General features: G+C 37.8%; 1 protein-coding gene across 2 annotated transcripts in view; it reads left to right on the plus strand.

Annotated features, from left to right (window-relative positions):
- Positions 1 to 14,641, plus strand: part of LRBA (LPS responsive beige-like anchor protein) — a 416,351-nt gene that overhangs the window by 85,204 nt on the left and 316,506 nt on the right. For both annotated transcript variants that reach the window (XM_074154664.1, XM_074154665.1), the window contains 6 exons: positions 724 to 877; positions 1,285 to 1,465; positions 2,732 to 2,859; positions 3,239 to 3,346; positions 5,885 to 6,056; positions 6,709 to 7,147. In XM_074154664.1, coding sequence (XP_074010765.1) covers positions 724 to 877; positions 1,285 to 1,465; positions 2,732 to 2,859; positions 3,239 to 3,346; positions 5,885 to 6,056; positions 6,709 to 7,147 — 1,182 coding nt within the window. The remainder of the gene's footprint in view (positions 1 to 723; positions 878 to 1,284; positions 1,466 to 2,731; positions 2,860 to 3,238; positions 3,347 to 5,884; positions 6,057 to 6,708; positions 7,148 to 14,641) is intronic.

Below are 14,641 nucleotides of genomic sequence, written 5' to 3' on the forward strand. Positions count from 1 at the left end.
AAAATTCTGCATTTTAGTTTTAAGACTTAATAACTTAAATAAGAGTGGTGTCTATTATTACCTTGCAGTGGTGAATGTCAAATTTAAATTTAACTATATAGCTATACTGACCCAATAAAAAGGAATGTAAGGATGAAGAAATAGAATATCTAAGTGATTAAAACAATTGGAACTGAGGTGAATTTTTGTCTGGCTATAATTTTTAGGATGTGATTAAATTAAGCTCTCAGGACATCATCAGATAAAGCTAAAATACATTTTTAGTTTAGGTCCTGTTTTGAAAATCTATTTCCATGTTTAACAGGATTCAAGACTTTGTGTTTTGTTGATTTATAATTTCTCCGAGAAGCCCTTAGTATTTGTTTTATTTTGCCAAAGATTCAAGTTCAAATCTAGTTCACACTTCCAGGAATCTTTATTGTATTGCCTGACACAGTGCCTTTTACTATAGCATAGACCAGCCTATAATGTACCTTTATACAGTAATGACAGTTAGCACACATCTTGATGTTTATAGCAAGCTATGATCTGGAGAGCTTTAAGAACAGAAAGGAAAGGTTGTTTTAGATTCAGATTAAGGTACGTCAATTGACCCTTATGGTCATATTTGCTGCCCCACTGCTAACTGTCTGGTTTTAGTTTTATGGAAGCATAAAGGTGCTAAAATACCACAAAAATAAAGCTGTGTTCTGAATGTTGTTGTTTTGGGTTACTTTTGGACAGCCATTCCACAAAAACTGTGATGGACTTTGTGAACAGCAGTGACAATGTCATATTTGTGCACAACACAATTCACCTCATCTCTCAAGTGATGGACAACATGATCATGGCTTGTGGTGGTATATTGCCATTGCTTTCTGCTGCCACGTCTGCTACTGTAAGGAACTTCATTTTTATTTGAAAATTTATCACTTGTGGTAGGATGCATTTCTTTATGCAGTCTATTAACTATTACATCTCTCCTTTTGGGAAACAGGAGTGCGTGTGGGATATTTCCACAAGCATCTCTTTCCTCCTTTTGCTACCTCGATGCTTTCCCTAAGATAAATTGGGTGCCTGGCCTCTTTGCCTGAAAACATAAAAAGAAGTTGCGTAACTTCGTTGTCCCACAGTGGTCTGGAATGGGATTAAATCCCAATACTAATGATTGTTCCTAGAATATGACTAATTACTACTTTGGAATATGACTGAGAATGGACTTCCAGCATACGTTTTTCTTCATTTAAGTTGTAGGAATATCACCTTTGTGAAGAAGTAAATGTTGCTTTCAATTTTTCTGTGTAGCATGAACTGGAGAATATTGAGCCAACTCAAGGACTTTCAGTAGAAGCATCTTTAACATTTCTCCAGAGATTAATCAACCTTGTGGATGTGCTAATTTTTGCAAGCTCTCTTGGTTTCACTGAAATTGAGTCTGAGAAAAATATGTCATCTGGAGGAATTCTGAGACAATGTCTTCGTTTGGGTAAGCAAATAAAGCCACTTAATGAGCGTAGGAGCTTGCTGTTACTAGTCAGCATTCATTAGTTTATTTTTTCTCTAATTTTTTAAAATCAAGGTTAAATTTAGTCAAAGAAGCATTGGGATCTTTTACTGTTCTACTTTTATCGTATTCTGCAATGCATATACCTGGGGTTCTTTTCCTCTTCAAAAAGTGTAAATAAAATAAATTAAGTTTGGTAGCCTGACTGTTGTGGTTGCATGTTTTCATTTTATCCATGAAGCTGTGTCTTTTGCCAAAGTTCCCCAAATAGTCAAGTCTGAGAATATAGCAGCTTTAAGAAAAAGAAATCTTGTACTATATACAAAAACACGAACCTTTACAATGTGTAGAAAAGAGGTTTAAATCTTGAGGTCAATAGATGAAAGTATGGTGAAAACTAGAGATACAAATTTCGAAAGAGTAGGGTTCAAATCGGGCAGTAGTTGTATCCAGTATTATGGTATGTTTGCATCAAACTGGGTTGAAAGGAAGCGGTCGTTACCTAAAAGAGTAATGACTGTTCTGGACGTGAGAACATACAAGGTCATAACTGGGTTCGGTTTAATATAGGAAGAGAGTATTCATGCTAGTTGCATGCTGTAAGACTTTTTGTAACGAAAACTTTAATTTGCATGAGTGGCAGAGCAGCTCAGAGCCTCAACAGTAACTAGCCTTCCTCTCCCTTTCTAGGCAATTAAAACTTTGTGCAGGTAGAACAAGATTTATGGGATGCAAGCAGGTATAGAGGTGGGGTAGTTCTTTTTTCCTTTGAAAATAATATTAGAAGATTACACAGGTGCAATTGTGAAGCTACAAAAATAAATTGTGTAACTTCAGAACATTTAGTCCAAGAGTAACAGAGCATCGCGAGGCAAACGTCATTTGTTTCACTGCTGTATCACTGGTCTTCATTCTTTGCTAATCTGTGAAATTTAGCTGTCTTCACCCTCCCTGCCCCATGGTTGTATGCATGGTAGAATTTCAATGGGGGGTGTTAACTCACCTCGAAGTATCCGTGAGATACAGCATACATGTTCTAATAGTTTAGTATTAATTATTAGTTATAAATTATTAAAAAATTTTGAGAATTGTTTTGTGACTATTTAAAATTTATGGCAGCAAAATACCATTTTACTGATGTGCTTAAACTTTTTAGTTGGAGTGATAAAGAGATACTATACATTTCTCTAAGGGATATAAAGAATACTATTTCCCAGAGTAATTCTTAACGTTTCTTTTCCCTTCAAGTATGTGCGGTAGCAGTAAGAAATTGCTTGGAGTGTCAGCAGCATGCACAGATGAAGCCTATTGCAGATGTTGGGAAGAACCAAAAAGCAGCACAGGGCTTTACAGGAACAGGAAAGTCTGCAGCAAAGGCAAGTATAAGGCCACATTCAGGAGCACAGAAGTCAGTAATTATTACTCTGTACAGAGGGATAAGTTTTTATATTTATAACTGCACTACTGATACTGTAATAGAGCTGAAGGGCATGAACACTGGAAATCCTGAAGTAGTTTTTCCAAGATGTGAATTTAACGCTTACATATTTAACCTTCCACAGAGAAATAAATCTGTCACAAGAATTTGCCAGATTTTTTTTTTCTCCCCTCTAAAGATGAAATGCATATCTGATCTTTGTGCTCTAGTAATGACAATATGATGTACAGTGGGTGATTTTACACACTTAATGATTCTTGGTAGAATGCTTTTAAAAACAGAATCTGAAACAAAGTGCTTTTTTTTTTTTTTAATAGAGTCCAGTGGACATTGTGACTGGTGGCATTTCTCCAATACGAGACCATGACAGACTTCTGCAGGATATGGATATTAACAGACTCCGCGCAGTCGTGTTCAGAGATATAGTAAGTTATAAATAACACTGTTTTCTTTGTAGCTAGATTTCTGTATATCTCTGTTTGCTGAACACTTGCTATATGTGTTATGCAGTTTGGTAAAATTGAATTTGCAAAAACTGAATACTGTGGTATTTAAGAACACATAATACTCTACAGCTGTTGTAGCATTTGGGGTTGGAAAGAGGGAGAGGTGAAAATTGCTGCCTGCTGATCAGGTCCTTTGGTGAGTTCCTAAGAGCTGATTCTCTGGAATTCTGCCTATTGTATATTAAATATGCTGTGTTTAGTACAAATATATACTTTCACATGCTGTACATAAACGGTTTGTCTATGTATACTATGTATCACAAAGATGTTTGTTTATACTTTTTGAAAAATTAGTATCATTCTAGCTAATTAGAAATTAGAGGTCATCTCTAATTCCTTTAGTTCCCCTCAGAGGAACCAATTTGTGTGCATGTGCTGTAAATATGCATATGTTTTTTTAGTCTTGAATTGACTAAAAATATCTTTGCCCTATGTCAGCAACTTTATAGCTGATATTGAGGAAATTGAGATTGATTGCTTACAAAAAAAACCCCTTTGTAAGCAAATACAGCAGCTATAATGGCTATGAGTCATTGGCGGCCACAAGCTTGGACACCAGAACTTATTTTACAATAATTGGACTATTTAGCAAGTATAATGATTTACACAGTGACTTTTGTTCTGTCCAGAATAGTGAAGGATCTTTGGGTTTTATCTTTACAGCAATTATTGATCGAGACAAGCTTCTTTCAACCCCTACGTCAGTATGAGTGTGCAAAAGAGTAACAGGAAGTGAATCTTCCATACTGATGGCAACTAAATTAATCTTAATGATGTAATCTTCAAAATCAAGCACATTTTGTATACTCATTTTTTTCTTTAAAAAAAAAAGCACAGTATGCACACATAACCTTTGCCTTTTTTGCATGTCTAACCCCCCCCAGGTTTTCTGTTTCACAAATAAATGTAAAATGATGTAGTAAGTCTGCTTTTTGGCTACTGTGTTGAGCTGTGAGGAAAAAGTAGACTTTAAAAGATCTATTTTTGGAATAGTTTTTATCTAAGCTGCTTATACTTGCATCTAAATATTTTGTTTAATTTGCATGCATTCTCTTACACTGGGTTCAGCACATAGAATTGTGAACTTGTGTAGGAGGAACTCGGGTGGATTCCACTTAACTACTGGTAGTGGCACTTCCAGTAGCATCTGGCCTTTATTTCAAGGATCTCTACAAACCTCTAGCAGAAAAAATAAGGGAAGGGGTAGTGTTAGTTCACTAGATCACAACTTGAAAGTACGGTTGGAAACTGTCTCACAAAAATTCATCTAGCAACAAAATTCTTTATAATCCTTACCATTGTGGGAGAGCTCCATCAAATCTTGCACTGTGCTTGCCTGATGCTAACCTGTTAATAGTTTACTGTCTTGTTCTATGAAAGTTAAGGATTTTGGTTGAGCCGAGGGGAATATAGGTTGTTTCGTCAGTGTAACAGATAGGATCCAGCTGTGTTACCTAGCTCTTAATAGAGAACATGTCATAAACTTCTCCCAGCTTATTAAAGAACTCTTCATGGAATGTGGGGCTTCGGTAGGCACTACAGTCATGATAAAATGAGCTTTATAGTTTAACTTACTTTCTGGAACTGCTCAGAGGGAAAAATTGAATGTGACCTGAACCCCTATGTAAATGAGGGAGGGAAAAACTCCCAAAACACTCTTTCTCTTACCAGTTGGTCAGTGAGGATCCAACTAGTCACTTCTGCGATCCCAAAGTGTACAAAGTTTTTCTTCCTTCAACAGCCAAAAGATACAGGGTTAGGCTAAGTCATAATGTCTAGTCAGATCTGCGGCATGGTTCTTTCCCCTGTTTCACTAGGAGTGACTGAGTACTCTAGGGAGGTACCTGGCATGGGTCATATTAAAATATGTTTTTAAGATTTTCTTACCATGTCTTCATAAAGTTACAGCTGTAGTACAAATCCATATTTACCAATTCTTGTTGAAATTTTACACAGTGCATCCACCTGGACAATCTGATGATGAAATAAAACGTTAACACTGGTTCTGGCATTTGTTCCACTTCCTTCATTAATTTTTAATAGTTCATAAATGCTTTTACAGTGTTGTTGAATACGCTTGCCTGGTTGTACTTCACAGCATGTGCTGTTAATATCTTGGCACATTTGAGGAAATGTGATAGAGGAAACACCTGTAAATAAATAAAGGGGACCTAGTCCCTGCACTAATTCGAAGCATGTAGTCAAAAACCACAGCCTTAGTCAAAGCTGTCATATTTATAAATGAAAAATGGAAGTATTAGTGCCACTTGAATACAATTGCTGTATTCCCTAGTTTTATAGGTGAGACAAACTGTGACTAGAGATTATTGTTCTTTCATTGTTGACATATCGGCTTACTTTTGGTCTGTTTATGGTAGCGCTGGGCATACTTTACAGAAAAATAAATGTGCTGCTGAAGTTGTAATGGAAAAATCTGTGTGTGTCCTTTCTTTACAGGAGGATAGTAAACAGGCTCAGTTTTTGGCTTTGGCTGTTGTATATTTTATTTCTGTGCTCATGGTTTCGAAATACAGAGATATACTGGAACCCCAGAATGAAAGGCGACCACCAAACCATAGCCAGTCATTCAAGGAATCAGAGAATGAAAATAATGAAACTTCTACTACAGGTGAACCGTTAATTATTTGGCCAAATGAAATAATGTGGCTATGCGTCTTAAAATTCTGTAGAAGTCCATGTGAGATTGTATAGAAATATGCTCACTGTAACTATTTAAGTTAAAAACATTATGGTATGCGATTTGCTTCAGTATTTGTGTGTGTCTTTTTCTGATCTGAGAAAAGCCTAATCTATATGTTGATTTAGCCATATAGAGGTGGTTAATGTCACTGAAGTAGCTAAGTATTCACAAATGATTGTTGCAGCAACATTACTATTTAGTGTAAGGTTAAGTATGCATAAGCATAGACTGGCAGCTTTTTATATCCACTATAAGATGGAATTCTTTCTCCTGTTCTTCTCTAGGGCAATCAATTAATTTTCATTCTCTGACTTTTGAGTCAATATCTTCTATTTTCTTTTCTAAATTTTTGGATGTGATAAGTTCTCAGGCTTCTCAGAAATTGGAAGGAAATTTTTCTATTCTATGTTTCCCATTAAATACTTACAGATAATACTAAATCTCTCGGTAGGCAAGAGGAAATACTTCTAGCCGTGTTATTTCACTTGTCGCCTATTGGTGTGACTTCTTTAGGAGCAATGTGGTGAATGCAATCCTGTAAATGAACTTAAAATGTGTTTTCTGTTTTTGATTTGAACAGATGTGGAAAACCCATCTGCTGCTCTCGGTGCTTCAGCCACCACTGAAGATTCAGAAAGTACAGCATCTGTACGAAGAAGGGATTCTGGTCTTGGGGAGGAACCAGCTTCAGGGCAAATAAACAGTTCTAGGAGTGTTGCTGAAGCAGGACCTCTGAATGTCAGTGCAGGTCCAGATGCAATCAGTGAAGTACTATCCACACTCTCATTAGAAGTAAATAAGTCTCAGGAGGGCAGAAGTGAGACAGAAACTGAGGATAGCAAGCCTGCAACTTCTGTGCCAGCCGCAAAAAATGTCAATGTAAAGGACATCCTGAGAAGCTTGGTAAGCACACCAGCTGATGGGACTGCAGTGGATGCTGCTCTTCTGCCACCAACCTTCCTTGGAGTCCTTGGCGATGGAGCTGCTGAACAGCCTGTACAGTTCCATTCCTTTGACAGGTAATATAACTTCTGAAATATTTGGGCTATTTCATTTTGCTTAAGATATCTGTGAGGAACAGAAAAATTCACATTTCAGTTCACCAGATCTCATGTACGGTGTCGTCTAGTACTTTATATTATCAAGATGCTTTGATGTATAAGTGGAACCTTTGATGACGGACGTCACATAGGTTCATCCTGAAGGTACACTCTGCAATTCATGGGATGCTATGTTGTGCCAAAAAAGGCTGTGGAAATGAAAAATAACTGGTGATTGGGTTATACTTGAAAGTCTTGAAGCCAGCCCCCCTTTATAAGAGTTAACTCTTCTGTCTCCGTGCATGTTATAGCTCAGAAGCAATATGGTAAGAAGGCCAATAAATTATCCTATTTCCTGATAATAATTTTGGTGTCCCCTACATGTCAGTCTCATTAGCTCCTTGTCTGTCCTAAAGTATAGGAGATCAGATTGTCTTTTACTACTCTTACTGACTGTTACCTCTTCAGGATTCCCCAAACCAACAAAGAAAACGAAGAACAAGAGAAAAAATCCCAGAACACTTGTATTCCTGCCTCTAGAAAAGCCTTGGTCACATCCAGAAATCCTACAGTCGATCTGGTGCAAGGAGATCCCTTGTTACCATACCAGTATCTGATCCTCTGCTTATTCCTGAACTTCTTCTGGCTCTGATGTCTTTGCAGTCCATGACTGCCATGCTCAAACTAGCAAACCTAGATGGCCCAAGGAAATGGTATGGATGCTGCTGTCACAACACGTCTTCTCAGCTCAGATTGCCGTATCACTGGTGGGGGAAGAGATGGTGGTGGTTGTCTGGCTAGATTAGACACAGATGGTGAATGCTAGCATTTGGCCCCCTTGCTCTTGTCTCAAAGTAAATACCGTGTCCTGCTTGTGCTGCTAAACAGGAGAACTTGGTTTTGGGAGCAGTAGGAGGATGGTGGCAGAGGGGGAAAATTGGGAGAAGAGGGACACTGGATTAGAACTTGTCACGCCTCTCTCCTTGCTGCCGCCCAAGTGCTTTTAGCACCTCCCCATTGAGGCTTGTCGTCTCTCTTTGCAGCAGGCAGGCGGTTGATGTGGAATAGTGTAATGTTTTAGTCAGTGGCTAATGTTTTTCCTCAGGAAATTCTTGTTGTTCATTGCTGAGCAGTAGAGATTTGAACAGCAAAGTAACATTTGTCTGGAGATCTGGTACAGAAGTCCATGTTGCATTTAGGAATTATTTTTTAGCTATTGCTCAAACTGCTTGTGCCAATCTGATTGAATTGGTGTGAAGCACGTTAACTAGGCAGGAAGTAACTGGGCGCTTGCAGTCCTAATAACTGACTAGGTAGATTACGCCTGCAAAACTTTCTTATCAGAGGCAACTGTGTGATTTAATTTGATAACATACACTAGTGGCATACTGGGCATTGGTAGCACCCCTTCAGTCAGTTGCAATTCTGTGTTCTTTTTTCTGTATAGTTACAAAGTCACTCAAAAAAAAAAACCAAACCCCAAAACCTATAAATTGCAGTGTGTTTTGTAAAGCAAGTCACTGAAAAGTTGAACTACTTGGTTTTTTGCCCTTTTACTTTTCTAGTCCCACATTGTGCCAGTTGGACTCTTCTCTCCTTTTCCCACCTCTAAATTGCCAGCCGTTTGTAACTCTCAGCATTCTCTCGCTTAACCTTGGGGCAGAATTACTGCATCAGATACTGCGAGGAAGCTAGTCCGGTGAGGGAATATATACCGAGGAGTGAAAGCGGGGTGCACGGGCTGAAGCAGCAGACGGCACTGTCCATGGGAACGGAGGGGCAGGGGGCTGTGTAGCTATCTGGGCTGCTCTACGGTGACGACTTGCGGCTATTAGTTTCCTATGACTTTTTGTGTGTAGTGGGTGGTGCTAGAAATGTGAGGAAAAGGTCATGAACTAGTATAAAATATTTTGTCCTTCAGCAGTTGCACGTGACCTTGCAGTGTCAGTGGCTCTGTCTTTCCAGGTGGCTTAATTTTTCATTTCTTTCCTTTTGTGGGTATGTCAAGTAGACAAAAGTGTACTTAGTGATGTAGAAATGTTACCTCTTGTCAATTAGCATCTGGTGGTGACGTGCACAATCTTGCATCTATGGTAAATATGTCAATTCATGATAAAGGCATGTTGCTAACTAGCTAACAAACCAGTTAATCAAAAGTACAGAATAACTGTGTATATGAAACATTTATATTTAAAATTATATAGATGGGAAAGCTTCGTGACCACTTGAAGGTGACTGTATCTTTAAATAGTGTGACTCTGCTGAAAATACAAGCTTACATGCCAAAATGACACCTAGTGACAACAGGGGAAAGGGATTGTATCAGGGAAAGAAAAACCTTTTTTACAAGAAGCTGTAATAGAGTTGGAAATAGTAGCTCTTACCTCTGGGGTAGACAAATACTGAGGTACATTGCAAAAGTTTGGGAAAACAGGCTTTGAGATGCTCTCTTATTTTCTGTGTCTGGTTTACATTTAATATATTGTTTGATGGCAAACACAAGTTCTGCAAGTTAACTTTTTTTTTTTCTTTTCTTTTCTTTTTAAAGACACTTTGTTAAAAGTTGTTCCCGTGTAGCAGTTTACCAGTGGGGTATCTCTGGGAATTTCAAAGCATCTCTCTGATCCTGAATTTATCTCAGGAATGCTGTGTCAGAAATCAAAACTCTCCTCATATCTTAAGGATTATCAACTTCCCAGCCATAGCTGGAGAGTATACAGTAACAGCTATGTGAGTGAAACCTTACTGAAAGGCTGCCAGGTTGCAAGCCTTTTGCAAACAACTAGGTGTATGTGTTCATTCCCATGCCAAAAATCTTCCCCTTATCTTCTGTGAAGATGCAATCTTGTGATTAGTGGGTGCCAGGGGTTTATCAGGATAAAGTTCAAGACTTGCATTGGCTTTTCCCCAAAATCTGTCGGGACATAAATTAATGTTCCAATTTCAGTGTCTCCTAAAGCAGCAGTTTTCATATTTTGTAGTAATCTTGCAGAAAAAGAGGGGGGGCTATTGCAAGTAAATTTAAATAAAACAGAAGTATCATTAACCAAAAAGTTTAGGATTAAAAAAATGGAAATGTCATTTCTCTTCAGTTAGTCTAATAAAACCCATAACCTATCACTTGCCATTTTTACTCTTTAATTTAAAATAAAACCTTGTCTTCTGCTCTATGTGGAAACATTTGATAGTTGTGTCAGTATAGAAAGCTGATGGCTGAGGGTTTAGAGGAATATGGGCTTTTAAATCCTGGTCTTGTACCATAGAGCTTAAATCTGCAGCTAAGCTGAAACTTACAGAACAGATAAGTTAATAAGCTTGTTTATCTTTTTGGAACATCATCTATAAGCTGCTTAGTTTGGCTCAGCTTATGTTTACCCTTAATAATGGGTGGTTGTGGTATTTCAGTTAAATTTAATCAAAGTCCTTTTTTTTTTTTTTTTTTATATGGAAGGAATACATTTTAGACTTTGTTAATTTGGGCCTCAAATGTAAAAAGAATAAACTCATCATTGACCGGATTAAGTCTACCAGGTACGGGTAGAGAGGGAAGATGAGCATGGGGGCTCTGTAGATCAAAGCGCGTACGCTGTGATGCTCGGCTCTTCCAGCACATCAAGAATTTGCAATTCTGCAGGAGCTGGAGAGGCAAACCATTTGGAGTCTTTTCCTTACCAAGCTGATTTTAAAAGTCTCTTACAAAATTGATTGTATTCTTTCTATCATCTCTTGTCCCCCCCCCGCCCCTCGCTTTGATCTCTCACGGTTTTGAGAGTCTCTTATTCTTCCTTTCTCCTTGGGTGTTTCAAGGGAGATATAAGAGAATGGGTATCATCTCCAGACAGCAGAGCCCATAGAATGACACTGAGGTGGCAGGCTGCTTTCCTGGCTCACAAAGTAAAGTAGAGGTAACAATAAGTCTCTGATCCGCTTTATTGTTCTTTTGCTCATTGCGTAGGACCCTGCAGCGGGCATCGCTCGGGTAGCCTGGCACAAGACTAACTTCTCTTGGTTTTGAATTGAAACCATTATCCCATAGGGAAACAAACTGTCACCTGTGTTGCTGTTCAATGCTAAAAAATGGAATGCTAAGAATCAAATCTGTATAAATTCCTGTGTGTCAGGAGGAATTAGAGCTCACGTAAGTATTTTTAAATTATAGTGAGGTCATCGGTTTGCCCTGACCCATGTGGTATTAGGAATATTTGACTCACACCCAAGGAAAATTTGTAACTTAAAATATATTTTAAATCAGTTGCAGACTTGCCAACTTCAAAAAAATAAATATTTAGGAAAATTTACTCAAAATTTAGGAGATATTTATAGATATTTTGTATCTTTTTGTTGAAAGAGAAGAGTCAGTGATCTGAAACCCGGAAAGCTTTCAATAAGTAAATCCTTATAGAATTTGGCAGAATAGATCGTTATTGTGTAAGCCTTTGTCTGTGATGGAAGTCAGTGTTCAGCTCAGTGGTCTGTGCTCATTCAGCAGTGAATAATTGTCTGCAACACGAAGGCTTCTTACGCTTCAGCATAATTGGGACTAATAACACACTGACCTTCTGGCTAAGAAGTATTTATAGTGGCTAGTTCTCACTGTGCCTGACCTACGTTTATCAGTTCACGTGCTGTAAATTCCTACTTTAAACCTTAAATATTTGATTCTAAATTACAAAAGGCAAACATCTAGTATAGTCATGTAAATGAGGCAACTAAACTATCATTTTTACTCTAGTGCTTGAGGTCAGCTTGAAATGCACATTAAGAATATATTTTGTGCAATTTTTCTAATTTATTTCTCTTCTGCATCTGAATATTATGATAATGGATGTTATAATACCAAATGTAGCCCAAAAGTGTAGAGTTAACTGAAATGGTGTGATAATGTGAATGTTGAGGAGTAAAACATATTGGCAGTTTTCTTCCCTGTGACACATGTCTACCCGTGTGTGAGGTTGCTTAATGTACCTTGTTATTCTGATGAAATTAATGCACGATTACAGATATTTTAAAAAATATATTATTTTTGTAGATCTAAGGAAATACGCTCTGAGGCCGCTTATTCGTGACTATTTTATCCACATATGTAGCAATATTTAACTTCTAAAGAAATGCTTCGCTACAAAAAGTGACTGTCTTATCTGTGTACTCTTTAAAAGCAAGTGCTCTATTTCTTGAGATAAGTAGAAAACACATTAATTTTTTAGACGCTTCTCTGGCAAATTTACCAGATTTAATAATGTGCTAAACACTCAATGTTTTCTACATAGTTTATTTACTACAATATTTAATCTTGATTTTCTACTCTGACATACATTCTTTCTGCCAGTTGCATTCATTTTACTTTCATTAGCATGTAAATAATCTTTTGAAAGAAGAACACAAAGGAAAGTTGATGGTTAATGGCAAATATTTCTGTCTGAACATGGTTGCATTTCCACCTAAATATTCAGAGAAAATATCACATTGCTACACAAAGAAGGAAAGATGTTTGAATTTCAGAAAGTAAATGTAGAAACATGATCCAATGCTTCTGCTTCAAATGTCTTAATTTGCTTTCCAGTATGTAGCAAATATGAAACTGTATGTGGTTGCCAAGCCGTACTTTCGTACCTTGAAGAACCTTTCATACCTTGGTGTTCTTGAACTATTTTAAGGCTTTTTTGAATCAGAAGTCATGGTGACTAACCAGAAGACAGAGAGAAAGTACGTTTAGGCCTTAAGGTTTCTTTACATCATGTTTTTGGACAATGTCCAGCCCTTTGGCTGTGTGCTTCAGATTGATACAGCTGTCAGGAGAAAGGGACCTTCTTTCCTCACCAGAAATCCCGGTTATTTTATTTTGGCTGGAAAAATCGGAATCGTTTCAGTTGACTGTTGACGATCACTATCTAAAATAAATTCTGTTCAGAACTAATCTGAAGCTAGGAAACAACTTTATGGCGAGTTGTTCAAAGACTCTGTTTTTTTTCCAAGGTTCAGATTTTTTTTAATGTGAAGCAGCGATTTCTGCAGCCCCTGTATTGTTGCCTTTTATCTTACCGAATAGTTATGGAGCACAGCAGAAGTCTTTGGCTGTGGTGCATCATGAACACTCCGATTCCTTAAGCAAGTTTGTAACAGAGGGGACCAAGATCTAACATGACCTTTAAACATCAGAATTTATGAAGTAGGTTTGGTTTGGGTTTTTTTAATTTTTAAATTTGTTTTAGCTAAAACATTTTTTTTCAGTGGGATATGATAAATAACCTAAGTTTGTCAGAAAATTTTGTGAGATTCGGTGTCTCTTGCTCAAAGCATGCGGTGGCTGTGTCTGGAACACACGTGCACACCCATGTGTACTCTTCATAAGGGCAGTGTATGCTCTTCTATATTTCAAAGTCTGAAACCTGTACTTAGTCATTTTTATTCCTTGAATCAAAGTAAAAGGAAAGATGTTGGGTAATTAAAAAATAAAAGCTTGCTAACAGCCCTACTTTGCAGCTGTGTGTATTCGTGCCATATTCCTCGTGCTAATAATCAGAGTGTCTTCCTTAAAGCACATGCCATTGCTAGATACTGAACATTATAATGGAAATGTTAGAATATAATTCCTTTTTATATACTTTATGGAAAGTACGTTACTGAAGATGAGATTAGCAGCTGCATTTGTATTCCCAAGCTTCTACAGATTTGAAGGTGAGAAGGTATACAAAAGATCTTAAAAGGCAGAAGGTACTATTGTGGTCATTTACTGCTGTCTGTTACAGCCCGGGGGGAGGAGAAGAAAAATAAAAATGTCTAATTCCTTTGTTTGAATGCACCTCTCCTTGGGTAGCTGTAGAGAGTCTGGCAACTTGCTGAAACTACTCCCTCAGTGCAACTGCACTTAAGCATGCTGAAGGTCAGTGGAAGTTTACAGGAAGGAAGGATGATATATAGTGTTGGGTCAGAAACAGCACAGAACACGGAACACTCTTGTAGCTGGGATTTCTTTTGTCTCCACTCATTGTCCGCTGCAGACGAAGAGTGTTAAGGTACCAGCTCTGTGGGCACACAGGCTTCCTTGCTCTCATCCGGTTCCAGAACTGTTGCTTGCCCTGCGAGGAGCCTCTTGTAGTAGTGCTAAAAATTACTCCTATTCTAAAATTCCTTCTTGATCCTTCCAGCATGTTCATTTCTGTATTTTCATCTGAAACAGGGTGGTTCTAATATATATAAAATTAGTGAAAGGTCAGCCATTTATGTAAAATTTCTTTAAGGGGTGGGTCTGGCTTGCCCTTTGTGGCTTAAAATACTACCTGTTTTGTAGTTCCTGGGGTTCTTAGTAGAGTCAGAGAGTAGGGTCAGTGGCGTTCAGAGGCATTCAGAGGACACAGCTATTCTGACTTGATGTTTTGAGACAATTCTGATTGATTGACTTCACTCCCTGGAAACAGAAAACTTCTTGAGGAGATTTGTTTTTATGCCCTGAAGGTAATTTGGTGTTTTCCAATT

The sequence above is a fragment of the Numenius arquata genome, chromosome 10, assembly GCF_964106895.1.
Source record: "Numenius arquata chromosome 10, bNumArq3.hap1.1, whole genome shotgun sequence".
Classification (NCBI taxonomy): domain Eukaryota; kingdom Metazoa; phylum Chordata; class Aves; order Charadriiformes; family Scolopacidae; genus Numenius; species Numenius arquata.